The 17,079-nt window shown below is 40.6% G+C and overlaps 1 protein-coding gene across 5 annotated transcripts in view; it reads right to left on the reverse strand.

The window, feature by feature from the left end:
* The window catches only part of HECW2 (HECT, C2 and WW domain containing E3 ubiquitin protein ligase 2), a 396,630-nt gene that overhangs the window by 27,234 nt on the left and 352,317 nt on the right, over positions 1-17,079 (reverse strand). For all 5 annotated transcript variants that reach the window (XM_004576960.3, XM_058664754.1, XM_058664753.1 and 2 more), the window contains 3 exons: positions 11,119-11,239; positions 9,888-10,001; positions 660-812 (listed from right to left, as the gene is read on the reverse strand). In XM_004576960.3, coding sequence (XP_004577017.2) covers positions 660-812; positions 9,888-10,001; positions 11,119-11,239 — 388 coding nt within the window. The remainder of the gene's footprint in view (positions 1-659; positions 813-9,887; positions 10,002-11,118; positions 11,240-17,079) is intronic.

Here is a 17,079-nt window from a genome sequence, read left to right on the forward strand (position 1 = left end):
CAACTTAGGATTCTGAGAATAAATAGTCTCTACATGGGAACCCTAAATCAGTTTTCTTTGGGTGATTTTGTATGAGCAGTTAGGGAAAGAGCAAATCCTGGTTAAACCTTCCAAGGGCTACTGCAGAATGGCCAGTGCTTGTGACTATCAACTCCTGCTGTTGACCCAGGTCACCCCATCTCCTGCTGACACCCCAGGCACAATGGCAGCCAGACTTCCAGTTGTTCGTCCTGCCTTCCCCAAGTCCTACCCTGTGTCAGCCACTTCCCTAAGGGTAGCTGGAGAAGCTTCCTGGCTGCTGGGTGTGCGCCTTCCCCTCTTCATTCCAACTGGGGCTCCAAAATCATATATAGAGGGATTAGGGATCTCTCCAGGACACTATCATCATGTGTAACCTTTCTTCAGTGGGAAATATCTTCGGAATTCTGCTCAGTTCACTTTAGAGTGGATCTATAGAACATAACCTACTCCTGTTTTGGAGATGGCCTATATAGTTAAATTTGACAGCAAAAATAAAACTGAAATGAAATATTCAGTTGAAAATGTGATTTTTCCCCCGAGGAAAAACATGTTAAAAGAAATCTGAGTTCCTGTTAAAAAAGAAAAAAGCAGAATGTCAGACAATCAACTGAAGAAAACTGTTGCAGAAAAAGACTTACCACTCATGGTGATTGTCTACAAAAGCAGACATCGGACTTATTTGTACTGTGTATGTGTCATTGGCTGAATATTCAAATAATCCATAATATGGGTTAAAAAGTTCTCTGGATACCAGGAAGAAGAATTCCCTGGAAGGTCCACTGTAATCCAGTCTGTAAAAATGACAAAAAAAAAGACGAATCATTTATTTTTTTCTTAGATATAGGACACTTTTTCTCTAGACATCAATTTTTTAAGAATACTAATCCCAAGTGTGATTGTTCACATATAACAGCCATCCAAAACGAACTGAAAGACCACAGTTCCCGATTCAAGCAAATCTTGAACCAGAATGATGTAGTGGACATTTACATAGTGCGTGTCCCAAGCTAAATTCCATATCAAATAATATATGCGATAGGCAATGTGCTACTAACTTGTATATGTATGCATAAAAAGGCAAATCTTTTAAATGTATGGAGCAAAATTATAGGGGACGTGAATACAATGTGAAAACTTTATTAAGGTAAAACCAGAGGGAATCAGCTATGTATCCTCTTGGACATGAAATCTTCATGGATGTTTGGGATATTTTAAAAGGAGAAAAAAGAGACTTCACTGTGTGTGTTGGAGGGAATACATCACAAATTCAAGGTTTGGATATCAGATGCAAATAGGGGAAAAAAGGAATGATAGGATGCAAGTGAGAACTTGAAAATACAAAACACCAATGAAAATTACAGACAAGAAAAATGAGGTGTCTAAAGCTTCCCAAGGAAATGCGGCTGAGCTTCTAGCATCTGGATCCAGGGTAACTTTGCACTCACAAAGGCATCAGGGCCAAAGTAAAGCATAAGCAGAAACTATCTTAAGCTTAAGGAATGGCAAGCGGCTGAAAGTAACAAAACAAAACCAACACACACACACACACACACACACACACACACACACACACACAGGAGTTTGTCATAAGGCTATTTGATATGCTGAGATAAAAAAAGCCAGAAAGTACATTCATGATAAGTGTTCCAGGATAAAGTGTACGTATGGGTTCAAAGGGGAGACCTCTGGGGGAGAGTGAGGCAACTGACAAAGGATGATATAGGACTTTTTTCCAGCCTCTTTCCTTTTCCCCATCTTTTAGTTCGCCTCTGAAAATGACTGCATTTTCTTAATGAAAAATTTTAAAAAAGGAAATCATCTGATTTTAGCCCAGTAATGGGGCTGTGATAGAGAAAAGGGCCCAGTGACAGTAAGAAAAATGAAAACAGCTTTTTTGTGTGTTTTACTTCAGAGTTTAATAGATTTTAAACATAACAGATTTCTATTATTAACTTACTGCTTTCCTATTTCCCTCATTTTTTTACCATATGTAAATATACATAATACTATTCACTTAATATCTCATTAAATCAGCTTTAAAATGATTTGCATTTTCAATGCTTTAGCTTGCATAGTATTTATAACACTTTGATGGGCTGCTTTTCTAACAGACATTAAGAGAAACACAAAAATGTTGAAACTTAAGAAAAATCATAAATTTTCATTCTGGCTAAAATCATTTGACACATTTCAGTATTACCAATACACACAGACTGCCTCGACCAGAAACTATACATGCAGAGAAATACAAACACAGCAAGCCAGCATGGAAGAGGGAACCTCAAGGTGGTGGACATTAGGGATCCACCCTGTGTGGAGTTTGGATACAAGGTGGCTAACAGGTGGCTCAGAATGCGTCGCATCCTGTGGCCTCCTGGCAGCGTTCAGCGGTCTCCAGGTGCAGCAGTGCACAAACCACTCCTTGTCAGGCCAGTACAAAGGCAGCCTCCGGTGGCTCCCGCCCACTCTGCTACTTCTGGCCACTGACTCCACCAAGAACACACAGTCCACTTCCTCCACGTGAGCTGTCTCCACACTCTCAGAACCTTGCTGTCAACAAGGATCTGAATTCTGATTACTTTTTGAGTACTAATCTACATCCTCTGGACAGCAACATTTTCCTGAACTTGCTACATATGGGGATTCCAAGCTAGGCAGATAGCACATCCCTGGCCTTTGCCCCTTCGGGTCTCTTTGCCCACTCCTGAACATGTCTGATGCCCTCTCTCATGATAGAACGAGGGGTGGGAATTCCCTCACTACCCCGATGGTACCTAGTGTCATCACAACATTTGGGAACGTGCCCTTGTCAGCCCAGGGCTTACAAAGTCCTGGACACACACCCACTGACACACACTAAAATCACCCTGTGTGGGGGTAGTCACTTGGATGACTCCTAACGAGAGAGTCATCTGCTGAAGCTAAACCATTCCTGCACACTGCTTGAACCAGGGACTGCCCACTCCTATCTACAGAGCTTTATTTTTAAGACCTAGATACTAGATTTTATGCTTCTCCCTTTGAGCTTTGTGAGATTTAGTCTTTCCTGAAACAGAATGCTGGTGCGCACAGGTATCTCAGAAGTCACTTGGCCATTCCCTTGTTTTACTGAAAAGACCAAAGTTACAGGAGATCACTGACTTACATAGAAGGAAAGCTGCAGGAAAGAACTGGGCTTTGAGGTCTTGAGGGGGGGGGCTCCTGACATCAAGTGTAATGCTTGTTACTCCTTTTGGCTTCTTCCCTTTCAGAAAGTCTCAGTGTTCATCAAGATTGAAAAAACCCAGTGTACACAGCATGGGTCAGGCAAACTATGGCTGGAGGAGGGGGGCAACCTGTGCCTCACTTTCTGGTTTTTGTAAGTAAAGTTTTACTGGAACACAACTGTGCCCTTCTATGCCCTCTCTGGAGCTGCTTTCCTGCTGCAATGGTTGAGCTTCTGTAGGTGCCACCGGGCACAGGTGGCTGGCAGAGCCTAACTCAGTTACCATCTGGACCTGCATAGAAACAGTTTGCCAGCCCTTGTTAGAGAAGAACAGAAATGCTGCCTTGTTTAAACAGCACTTTATTGCAAATCCTCTTTAGAGCAGATTCCTTGAAGGAAATCTAAAACTTCCATGATGTCCTAGGGTGTGTATAACCTCAAGCAGTGGTCCCAGCTACTCCCAAGTGCGTAATAAGGTGAGCAACTGTCTGCTGAGGTTACCACTTGCTGCAGCTCTCAGGCACCACTGAGACCTGTGACCAGCCAGGGGTCACAGATGGCCGAAGCGTGAGGCAAATACATACTGCTTGTGTTAGCTTTCTTACAAAGACAACTGGTATAAATCAAGTGGGTTTTTACTTGCTTATAATTAAACTGTGGTGTTCAGTTAGAAAATGCAGGTTCTCCTTGAGCTTTAACTGTGAGGGTTTTAGAACCACTGAGCTTACCAGAATCATCTGTCCCTGTGTCTGCTTCCCTATTCACAAATACTAAACAGAGACAGCACTGCAGACAGGTGCCACATCTTACTCGGTTTTATATTTCAAGTTCTTCACCTGCCTGATGCACAGGTAGGGTTCAGTATATATCAATCAATTGGTGGGCAGAGATTTCTGATGTGCTCTAAAGAAAATCAGCATCATCCATACCATTGTTTGGCGTTTAGCAGATTAAATAAATCTGCACAAGTCTGCTATAAGGTGGCATACTGACTGAATCATATGGAAAGGCAATGCTGTCTCTGAAAGACAACTAGAGTTGAAAACACTGTCAGAATTTCACAAGTGAGTTATGTTTAGAATGTTTGGTGTGTAGTAGCTTTTGTTAGGTAAAGTTTCTTAAAACAACACAGACAGACCTCAATGATTAGTCTTTACTCTATGATAATAGCTAAATCTGGACAAGGGTAAGGCAGATACTCCCTGAGGCATTAGACTGAAAAAAAAAGTGTGTGTGTTTCCCCCAAGAGATAACAAAGCTAACAGTTTCTCAACTGGTGAGGTTTTTATCTGCTGTTTGGAACTCTAGAGACACACAGGGGGTCACTGCAAAGCTAAGATATCCTTGCATTGTGGTTCTGTTTACAACATGAACCTTGTGTCCCTGAGAGCAGACTGTAGATTACAAATATATATGTGAGTCTAGCTAACTCAATAAAACGTGTCATAGCAGGGCACGAGGTGCATATACTTCCTGTAATGTCTCAGCAACCTCTTTGGCATAAATAGCTAATATGACTCATATCAAAGGGATGATTGGTTACATTCCTGTTTTGCCAGTTGGGTTGGTTCCACTGCTAAAGGCTTGGCACGGAAATATAGAAACTCTGGACAACGGGCGGGTAGCCACACAACAGCTGCATCTGAAGGCATTTCTGAATAAGCACAGATGTCTTTAGGCTGGCCATGTAGTGTTGAAACCCAAGTGCTGAGAAAGCGTTTTAAACATCATCACGTTGCTGGGTTGGCACACCATGCATGTTGTTAGTGACACCCAAAATTTGTTAACATACTGACTGTTATTCTGCCATTCTTTGTATGAATCACTCCAACAGAAGTCAACCATGAAGTGAGAGATGATGCAGGTCTTAGGAAGTCACACCATCATCATTTCCTACCATCTGATTCGGGCAACACATTGCCTATGTACTGCAGATATTCACAGCAGCAAGTTCTGGAGTCACTCAGGAAGGCCTAGCAGGTGAGTGGGAAATTTTTATATGATCGATAAAAGTTAGACCTGATAATGCCAAGGCAAAGCCTAGATACACAAGGACCCTTCGTCAGCAATATTTGTGTTATTTACTGTGTCCTGATAATATCTCCTTTTGGAAGAAGACAAACAGCACTGAAGTTTAACTTGAAGATTTACAGATGTCTGAGGAGCAAATGGTCTCAGGATTCCAAACAACTTTTAGCGAGGATCTGACCAGCGACCCATACAACAAGCAGGCACAGAGGAGAACTACTTCATATCTCATCCTTTCCTAGCCTGTCTCAGGAGAGGGATGACAGAGGTAGTCCTGTAAAGATCACACAGTTCTTGACCGCCTCAACTGAAATCATTTACATGTATCTCCTCTCTCCCTCCTCATGCTGAGCAGTGTCATGCTGATGGCACCACACACATAATGAACTCATTCTTTCTTAAGGAAAAGTTTCCTTTTACCAGTTGGCCACAGAGCAAATAGAGGTGGTACAATCACAGTGTAAACCTCCTGTCTTGATCCATGCTATGATTCCTTGACTGCCTGGGATACTGAGAAGTTAATGGCCTAAGATGCCTTATCAGAACATATTAGTCTACCTAGCTAACTTTGACATCACATAACCTTCAGTTGTCAGAACTTTTAATTTAAAAAATAATTCACTGGAAAACATGCAGCAATTCTCTGTCCCCTCCATTAAGCAGCAACTTCTAGGCAGACTGAAGCTTAATAAACAGGCAACTGCTGAATGCAATTTCTTGCTACACTCAGTGGAGATGATCCAATTCCTAGACACTCCACTCTCCTCTTTTCAGCTTTGCAAGGGGAAATAATCTTATCAAGTTTGGGGGAAATTTAATGGTTAGACCAAAATGTTCACGCTCCAATCAAATGAAATCATAAACCATAAATCATAAAAGATGGTATGTGTAGATCATGTGCTTTTTGTAAAAAGTCAAGTGCAACATGAAGTACAAGGGAGAAATACCAGTCAATTGCCAACTACCTAAGGCTCTAAGGCTCTAAGACTATTTTTGTAACTCTCAGTTGCATACAGGCATCTCCAATATTCTGGGATGAATTCCGCCTTACAGGAAAGTTGTAGCCATCACATAAAGTTCTGCATAGTTTACCACTGTTTCCTTTAACTCCACTCTTCTATTTCAAGAAAGAGTATATGTGTCACATTTCAGAACTATGTGATGAAACACCTTATGGCAGAGCTGATATCTCCCTGTGAATCAGATAATTCACATCAACTAGGTCAATTAGATGTGATATGCTTAAAAATTAATCTCCTTTTCTTCGTGTCTTAGCTAACCTATTTTAAATCTCTCTGGGGTCTTCTGTCCAGCAGGCCCTGAGACTACCGAAAGGGTGAGGCGACAGTGCTCTTCTGTAGCAGAAACACCGGAGACAAACTGGAGGTGAAGAATGTCCATTTATTTTAGAGAAGTCATAAGCTTATAGGTTAGGAAAAAGGGGCAGGCAGAAGGCAGTCCCAACGGTACTTCCACCCAACAACAACACTGTGACTGGCTAACAGATATGTCTATTTCTCTGGACCCTCCAATGAAGTAAAAGGTCAGGAAGCACAAGAAACACAGGAAACTGTGTCTCAGGGCAGACTGGTTACCTGCTGAAAAGCAGAATGAATGCAACATTTGTCTTCCTAGAGTTGTTTAAAAAGGAAGTCCTAGCACAATCAAACAAGAGCAGGTAAGAGAGACTGCAGCCCATCACCCTTGTTGCATGCCCAGTGAACAGGCCATATTGGGGTCTCAGTTAGCCAAGGGCACAGTGTGCCATGTGCCTATGGCTTCCCGCACGGGCTAGTCAGGCGAAGATCCAAGGGTGATCTTCCACATAAATCAAGATGCTGATTGTGACAGAAAGAAAACCGGATCATTGAGAAACTATCAAGAATTGTGAACTATTAGCCCCTCATGGATAACAATTTTGTATAGACACAAAATAACACTCCATATATTCTATATATCAATACCTCTACTAATTTGGACTTCCCCCGCAATTTTCTCTGTGTATTGACTCATGAGTAACCTCAGGTATAGAAAGACATGATTTTATACAGAAAAGTGCTCTGGTGGCAGTCACTCACCAGAGAGAAAGGACATAACAAAACTTATTCAAAAAAATATTTCCTAAGTTTTCTCCAATCCTGACTATACATCTCTTTTTAATGAACATCATTTGATAGTTTTAAACTTACACAAATGTTGTAAAGTTAGTTCAGAGTTCTGCATGTTTCAATGCAAGTTTCTCTTATTAATATGAATAACATATTAACTCATATTAATGAATAGCATACTAATAAGAAACACATTTTAGTCTAGCATATACATTACATGCTAATATAGTACATTTGTGATAATTCTGAAGTAAAGTCCATACTTTTCTAGACTCCTCAATTTTTTTTTCTAATCTCTCTCTTCCACAATCCCAGGACAATACACTACATTTAATTGTGAAGTTTCCTTTTGTGACAGTTCTTCAGATTCCTCTGATTTGACTGATGTTTTTCTCATGGTTGAAATGGAATATGTGTTTTGGCAGGGAAGGCCACAGTCAGAGGTAAGTGCCATCCTCATGGCATCAAAGTAAGGGCACATACTATCAGCATGACTTATGCCTACTTTGCAAACTTCTTCTGTTCCTCTATCTCCCTGACACATTATTGTACTGTTTGCACAACTTAGACTTACACCTCCATTTATTTATTCAATCAAGTATTTAATCATATCTAATCTAAGCATATTTTTGTAGTTTGGGTTATAATCCAATGCTAACATACTTATTTTTTGCTTTTTGGTCAAGTGACTCCAGATTTGGCTATTGGAAACTCTTTCAGCTATATGCCCTTTTGGCATATTCCAATCATTGTGGAATTTTCAGGACTTCTTTACTTTCTGGTCGGAACTACAGGAAACTTCAGGCTCCATCTTATATACTTCCTTCTGCAGTCCTAGAATCATCCTTTTGTCTTTATTGAAGAATGATATTAAAACCCAGGATCTGAGTGCCTAACATACAGATTTTAAAATATACATTACCAGATCTAGAGCAGACTGGCTTACAGAATGAGACATTTTATGAGCACCAGAATTGGTAAATGGAAAGTAACAGAAAACTTCCAGTTCCATTTTTAATCATTCAATGACCATTCTTAAGTAACCTGGGGTATTTGTTATAGTTCAAAAAGAAATGTCTTGACAGTCTATTTACATGTGATAGAGTCAATGTGCTTGAGGAGTTGGCAAAGACTGCTATACTGTTTTAAGGTTTCTATTTTTCAGCAAGAGTTCCATTCCAAACAGTGTATGTGTTGTTAGGGCCTCAGTAGATAGATAAAAATTCTTTCTATTAATCAACATGTATGACACAGACATGAAGAAACCTGGCTTCAGTGAGCCACCTGCAGAGGGAACAGCATCAGAGATTGTCCCTGATAAGTCAGGTCACACACAAAACATCCTCTGCGTTGTTTTTCCTCTGAGGTCACCGTAAGGAGACACATGACAGAGGCAGGAAACATTTGGACATCAGTAGCAATCAAATACAGAGGTGTCCGGCCCCACTTAGCCTGGGTCTCCTAGAAGCTCATGGCATCATCAGTCCACATCATGGGATACCATGGATGATCAAGCAAGACAAGCATTTGTTCTCTTCCAAGTTAAATATCAGGGCTTTTGAAGAGTCTTCCCCATTTCTCTGAGATCCCCGCAAATGTTGGCTCAACAAGGAAAGAAGGTAGCTGGAGTGATGAGGGAGGAACAGTGTTCTCATCCAAACCAGACTGGTTATGTAAGGAAATACCTGGAATCCCATGCATACCTATGATTAAGCCACCTGCATCTGTAAGCCAACTAGCACAAGCTGGAAGTTCACATAACCACATGAATGTATAAACTGCAAAGTCTCAAATTTTCTGACCGAATTTTGACATGTCATGCTGCATTCCCATATAATAGTTTATGTTAATCTAGTTCTAGATGGAAGATTATACAGCAACATATGTGACTAGAGTAGAAATTATTAGTTACAAACTGGAATGGTAGAAAAGTTCAAGGATAGGAAAAAAATACAGGTAAATCCGAGTTCAGGAATGCTTTTTTGCACCCCTCCAGTGGTCCAAGAGCACTGAATGAGAGCATCCTGATTGACGGAAGTAGATAATACACTGGGAGGTGTGCTGCTCTCCTAGAGCAGGAGAAAAGCTAGAGGCAGAGGTGTGAAGACTAAGCATTTAGAGTAACTCCTGTGGCAGGTTTCTGGCAAAATAGCAGGATTCTAATTCAGGATTCTGAAACAGCATGTATTTTACAGGTGAAGCACATTCTACCGAGCACTCCAAGTTGGAAAACAAGATTACAGATACTGAAACTCAATTCCTTGTCTCCTCCCACGAAGCACCACTTCTTTTAAGACTCACATAGAAAAATAAACAACCTTTTACTCTCAAAATGATCTATCACAGCAAGTTTTAACCAAGGAATTTCTAGGTCAAATGATTTAAAAGCCAGAGGAAGGCTGAAGTGTACAAAAACTGCACTTCCTGCCAGAAGGATTTCCTGTTTCAGGCAACCACAGCGATGTGGAGAAACATCCGCTGGTGGCTGCAGTATGTTCCCCATACCACTTCTCTGTTGTACTCACCCTTCCTCCCCGACAAAGGTAACATACAGCTTATTTCTCTGCAGATCTTTTCGGGAGTAGCCCATGATCTGATTGAAAGCATCCTCTAGTAAATGATCTCTGCGGATAATTAATCTGCACAGAAAGAGACAATTTGAAAATACAGATTATTTCTTAATCCTTATCATTCTAAAGTTTGGCACTTGCCATGTAATTAACATTTACTGTAATGAGCTAGGCAAGGAGAGGCACTGCTTAAAGTACGGCTTTGTCTGTAACAGCATTAGCCAAAGTTACCTAACAGAATGGTTGGTGAATAGAGCACTCCCCCTTCGGCCAGTCAAAACAACTCAATGATCCTTTCTGAATTTATCCCAGAATCAAAACTGCCATAAAATCAAACACACACACACACACACACACAAAACTTTTGTTTAGTAAAGAAGGAACAACCCTATGAGGTAATGTTTTCAGCCTGGATATGGATCATTAAGTGCCCACAAGAAAGATTGAAATCAGGAAGAAAAAAGAACTTTTCACTGTCCTCTAGAACAAAGGAAATTACACTTGAATTTAATTTAATATTTAAATCGACTGATTCTTAACATCCTTTAAGGGACAGACAAAATTGAATGACATTTCTGGCAAATTAATTCACTTGTGAGGATGACAACGAAAATCATTCTTTCAACGGTATGTAGCAGTTGTGAATGTAAACCCACAGGCAATGAGAGGAAGGCTTCATGCAGGAAATGTGGACCGCCCAGACCTTGACAATTCAGGTGTGAGCAAAGGACAGTCAGAGTGGTTTGGGGGTTGGGACAGGCTGTGTTTTCTGCGAGTGATGAAAGTGAACCGAGTGGTGCAAGTCCACAGGTATGGGGCCTTGCATCATGTGTTGCTGTTGCTGGGCTGGCCTCCGGCCTGTTTGCTGCACAGAACAAAACACAACTGGCCATGAGCCCTATGTTCCAGTCAGCTCAGGAGACAGTGACATGATGCAGTATAAATCAGGGAGCAAAAACCCAAGTTTTAATTTTGCCTATTTTTTTTTTCATGGAAAACTTTTCTTTTCATGCCTTAAGTTTATTTGTTAGAGGATCTTGGAATTTACAAATGCCAACACAATTATGCAGACTTAAAAAAAAAAAAACAGCTGGTCATCCCAGGTCACAATCAATTTCCTAAATCTCCAATCACATATCTCACCCTTTCACCATTGAAATATGTGGTTTGTATCATTTTGACTTACTTTAATTTCCCTGGTCCTTGTCCATATCCTTTCGTCTCTAGCTTTCTGTAGAAGTTCCTCAGTTTGGCTTCAAAGTCTCTCTTGTAAGGGGCTGGAGCTCGGGCATTGGCACGCTGAGTACCTGTGGCAAACCAAAAGAGAAGACAACCATGTTCAGTACATTACCCTTGTAGTGACCTAAGTTGTTTTTTTTTTTTAAGATTTATTTTATTGGAAAGTCAGATATACAGAGAAGAGGAGAGAGAGACGAAGATCTTCTGTCTGCTGATTCACTCCCCAAGTGGCTGCAACAGTCGGAGTTGAGCTGATCTGAAGCCAGGAGCCAGGAGCTTCCTCCACGTCTCCCGTCGGCTGCAGAGTCCCAAGGCTTTGGGCCGTCCTCCACTGCTTTCCCAGGTCACAAGCAGAGAGCTAGAGGGGAAGTGGAGCTGCTGGGATCAGAACCTGTGCACATATGGGATCCCGCGTGTTCAAGGCAAGGACTTCAGCCGATAGGCCACAACCCCGGGCCCTTGAGATAATGTTTAACTTTTATCCTTTTCCCCTCTCCAAGTTAAAGGACATAACAAACCTTCACCAGGGTCTGACAAGATGTCTTCATTGCTGCATTTTGGTTGAGAATGCAGCTCTTGTTTAAATAGTAAAAAGATCCTATGTGTTTCTGAAATATGTTTCCCCTTATCAGTTCATACTAACATGAGTCCAACAGCACTATTCATAACTAATGGTAACTGTTCGGAATGAAATAAATCCTGTTTGCTACTGAAATATCACGGAAATTAGGAAGTTACAAGGCAAAAGTGCGCAGTACATAAGGCAGAATGATGAGTTGCTATTACTCACATGCAAACAACTCCACAAATCTCCCTTTATACATGTTCTACTACTAAGCATGACTTTAAGCACTTAATTCTACACAGGCCACATTGAAGACTAAAATAATCTTGGCAAGAGGCAATCTAGCTATAATTTCAGAAGGCACATGCATCAAAATAAGTAATAACAGTACTTACTGCAATTTTAGTATGTGCCAAATACCTCAAATACCCAAAGGCAATTTATATTCATATGTTAGTCAATGGCTCAATGGCAAGGAACATTAACGAAATGCAAAATTTATATAGTTTGCTCCTTATTCAACAGAAAAATCTAGTTGTGTGTTATGAGGTGACTAAACAACAGGCTGGCATCCAGAACTGATGATGAATATGGGAGTCAGACACAGAGCCTTGAAAGAAAAAAAAAACACTAAATATTTCCCCATACAGTGAAAGAAATCAAAACCAAAAAATACTAAGTCTTTTTCACTACACACCATGTACGTTAATTAAGATGTCTTCCAACAAATGAGTCAATTAATGGTTACTATTCATTGCTAATATTGTGTTAGGTGGCTCAGCCATGAACTACTTAAAATGATCAAGTTAATGTTGCTGGGAATAGAAATCCTGGTTGGAGAGTCAGAAAATAAAACATACCAAATAATCAGAGAATAATTAAGCCCTAAACCAGATGATATGAAGATCATATAGCAGAAAGAGACAAAAACTACAGCCCTGGGGCTATGTGTGGGCCTACAGAACTATTTTGTTTATCCTATAAACTTTTCAAGAATTAAAATCAATTTCCAACATTATAATGTTCATTTATTTATTTATTTAAGAGGCAGACAGAGAGACAAAGACTATTTTTGCATCTACTGGTTCACTTCCCAAATGCCTTCAACAGCCAGAACCAGGAAGTAGGAATACAATCCAAGACTCCCACATGGATTGCAAGGACCCAATTACTTCAGCCATCACCTGCTGCCTCCCAGGGCCTGCCCTGGCAGGAAGTAGAGTCAGCTGCTGAAACGAAGATGTAAGCTTAATGCACATGCCTTGCCAACATTTAAAAATCAGGAGACTTCATGTAAACAACAACAACAACAACAAATTTTCTCTTGAGAAATATTTGGGAAATCTGGTGATATCCAACTTGCCTTTCCTTGGGGACATAGTGAAAGCCGCTCTTTCAGGCAAGACACTAGCTCTCCACTGTGACACAGTCCCTCAACGATATTAGCTACCTAGCGACCCTCTCCCCTGATAGGGATCTGCGTTGGTGATCAATGTTATGGAAAAGCAATACTAATGTGACAGAAAAATCTAAACTAAAGTCAAAAAGGAGGTGTTTGGTGTAGTGGTAAAGCCTCTGCTTGGGACATCAGCATCTCTTATTTCAGAGCCTGGGTTGACGCTCCAACTCTGCTTCCAAATTTCAGTTCTCTGCTAACGTATACTCTGGGAGGCAGCGGGTAGAGGGTTCAAGTAAGTACTTGGGCCCCTGCCACTCTCTTAGGAGATCCAGAGGGAGTTTTCCAGCCCTAGCTGTTGGCAAACATTTGGGGAGTGAGCCAGCAGATGGAAGACATCTCTCTTTTTTCCTTCTTTCAAATAAATAAAAACAATTTTGTTTTTAAAAAGTAGAGGAAAACATCTTAGAAGACTTAATGGAAAGCAAATTTGCAAATGGAGGAAAATCTATGTTTCACATGAGGCAGGGCAACGAAAACTAGAATAAGCAATGGCTCCATTAATCAACAGTGGAGGCAGAGTGCCAGGAGTAAAAAGGCTGAAGCTAAATTACGAGAATTTTAAAAACCTAGCACAATGCAGCAAAGAGTGAAGAGCTTTTGTAGGTTCCCAAGCAAGGGCACAGCACACAAGGGGTGCCTCAGTGCAAACATATTTCTGGAGTATGTGGAGTAGATTTAGGGTAGGTAAGAGGCCAGAGGGTGGAGACTGGGTTAGGAGCTGTAGCAGCAACAAAGGCCTCAAGGCATAAAGACTAGACTGCAGTGTGGTGACTCAGAGGAACAGTAACAGTGTGAAATTAGAATTGGTAACAGTAGATTAAAAGCAAGAGGAAAAGGAAGGCCTGATGATAATGAAAGGCTTTTAAATAACAGCAGTTATCATTCATTGTCTGTTATTTTAAGAAGGACACATTTATGTTAGTTCACAAATCTCTAAATTGTGTATTATTATTAGTACCATCAGTATCATTTTATAGCTGGGAAATGAGGATGCTGTTTCCTGTTTAAGGCACCTGTCAGTGACAATAGGTTTGGGATTTGAGTCAGGTATTTCTAATGATATTGGTGGACAGGGCCATGGCACACTTTATATATCTTGGTTAGAAGAAGACAGCTCGGCAGAGGAATAAGAGCTACAGGCACCTGCAGATGGACTGGAGTTTAGATGAGAGATCAAGCCACACATCTGGAATAAATGAGCTAGCGCGTAAGTTAGTGTGTGCTTGGCATTTGTGTAGTACTTTTCACATAAGAGTCATGTAAACAAATACGAGCTGCAAAGCAGTGAATACTAAAGATACTGGGAAACGTCTGGGGGTTTTAAGGATTTTTACAAATCTGGCTACTGATCAGCAGTCTGTCTGGAGATCTATTTGTATAGTTACGAATCTTTTACCCAACAGCAAGGAGTTATATCATCTCAAAAACGAATACATGTGATCTTAAGAGATCTGGGAAGCAATAAGACACTGTTTGGCAGGTATTCTCAATTGTCACTGAACCAAAGAATAAGTCAGGAAGTTATTACAAATCCCAGCATTCAGGCACACCCTGGGCCCATGACATCAGATAGTGTGTGGGTGGGATTCAAGCAGAAGTGTTTAATAGGGTTCTTCAGATAATTCCAATGTGCTAGTACAGTTGAGAACCAAACAGTCCTTTCCAGGAGAGTCAAGTTCAGCCAATGAAATACATGGGCAGCATCCAGGGAATAACACAGGCTAAATGCTTCCTGTGCAATTGCACAGTGTTACAGCTCTCAGGAGCATTCGCTCCAAGACCCGGGCTACTCTCCTGGGTGAGTGAGAGACAGGGAGGTGCTTTGCAATTCCACTCTGGGGTGGCACGACAATGTTGCTGGGGGCTTGTCCCAGAGGGGCAGTCTAGGAAACCCAGACAGCTCAAAATGTAGCTGTACTAATTCAAGAATACACTCAATGAGAGGAAATAAGAATTTTTTAAACAGACTTAGCGGAAATCTCTTAAGACCCAAAAGAAATGCTTTTTAAGCAGGATTTTATCATTTTGGGGCCAGCCTTGTAGCATGGCAGGTAAAAAGCCTCCACCTGCAATGATAGCTTCCATGCGGGCAACTAATTCATGTTCCAGCTGCTGTGCTCCCATTGATGGCCTGAGGAAAGCAGCGGAAATTAATCCAAGTACTTGGGCCCCTGCCAGCCACCCATGTGGCAGATCCAGATGAAGCTCTGGCTCCTGGTTTCGGCCTGGCTCTGCCCTGGTTGTTGAGACCACTTGGGGAGTATCTCTGTCTCTTTCTCTCTCCTTCCTTCTCCCCTCCTTACTCTTTCAAAGAAATAAATACAGAAACAAATGTATTTTTTACAGAATTGGTCACTTTAAAGAAACAACACATACACAAGGGATTCATGGAAAATTGAATATTTTACTTCCATTTTCCCACAAATGTTTTGAAATTTCCTCATATACTATTGCTGTGTACTTGAAGATGCTTAAAAAGATATGAAAAATGCTATGAACAAACCATTTGTATCAGTAAAAATAAATCTGAGTCTATTTACACTCAGATAAAGAAATGAATTACAGACATTGTGGAGACATTAATTATTACATGCAAGAGAATCTATTGCTAATAGTTTCATCATGAGAAAATCATTTACATGTTACCCCACCACTTAAAAACTATAGTGTCGTTCTTTGTCAAATTAATACAAGTCAGGAATACATATCAAGATAATCCAAAATGAATACTTGAAAATTTAAAAGATGTTCTTGCATAGTCAAGCCAACAGACTTGAATGGGAATCACAACTGTAAGTGAAATTGTAGCATATAAGAGACTTACAGGGACAGTATCTGTTTTATGGTCTTACTGTCTGAAGAAAATTAGATATAACAAATCAAGGTAACATCTAGCATGTGATCAAACAGGGGACTGATTTCACAGGTCATTAGCATTATGCTAACTACTCATACTGGCAGGAAAAAAATCAGCAATGGATGTTAAGTTTTTTTTTTTGTCATTACTGCTAGACCTCAAGAGCTTTTTACAGTATTATATCATTTTCATATAATATTAGAAAATTGCATAGTCATATGCAAACTAAAAAAAATCATACCTGACAAAATATTTCAGACAACACTAAAAAGATCTTAGCATCAACACTAGAAAGATCTTAGCAATGGGGATCTTTTGTGAGCCACTGTGCAGCCTGGAGCCCATATTACTTTCATGACCAGCATTTGCTCTGCATTGAACAGGGACTGGAGCTTGGTCTAATCCATTATGGCTCCACATCTCTGTCCTGGGACGCCTCATAATATAAAACTAAAAACAATAACAACAAAACACACACACACACACACACACACACACACACACACACACAACAAACATTTTTACAAATCCCTGTTAGTAACTGAAAATTAAACCATCATATATAAAAGTAATTTCAGAGAGAGGGAATGCTGGCACAATGGTTTCACTAGCTAATTTTCTCTCTTCCAGCATCAGCATCCCATATTGGCACTGGTTTGTGTCTTGGCTACTTCACTTCCCATTCAGCTCCCTGTTGGATGTGGCCTGGGGAAATAGTAGAGGACGGCCTAAAGCCTTGGGACTCTGCACCCACATGGGAGACCTGGGAGAAGCTCCTGGATTTGGCTAGGCTAGGCTCAACTCCAGCCATTGTGGCCATTTGGGGAGTGAACCCAGTGAACTGAAGATGTTTCTGTCTCTCCTTATCTCTATAAATTTACCTTTCCAATTAAAATAAATAAATATTTTTTTTTAAAAAAAGAAACAGAAAAAAGATAACAAAAAAATTCTGGAGGACTGAATCTTCTGGGACAAAGCTCAACATTGGAAATTTGGGCAGAAAAAAATGCCTCCTACATAGCTTGCC

The sequence above is a fragment of the Ochotona princeps genome, chromosome 5, assembly GCF_030435755.1.
Source record: "Ochotona princeps isolate mOchPri1 chromosome 5, mOchPri1.hap1, whole genome shotgun sequence".
Lineage (NCBI taxonomy): Eukaryota > Metazoa > Chordata > Mammalia > Lagomorpha > Ochotonidae > Ochotona > Ochotona princeps.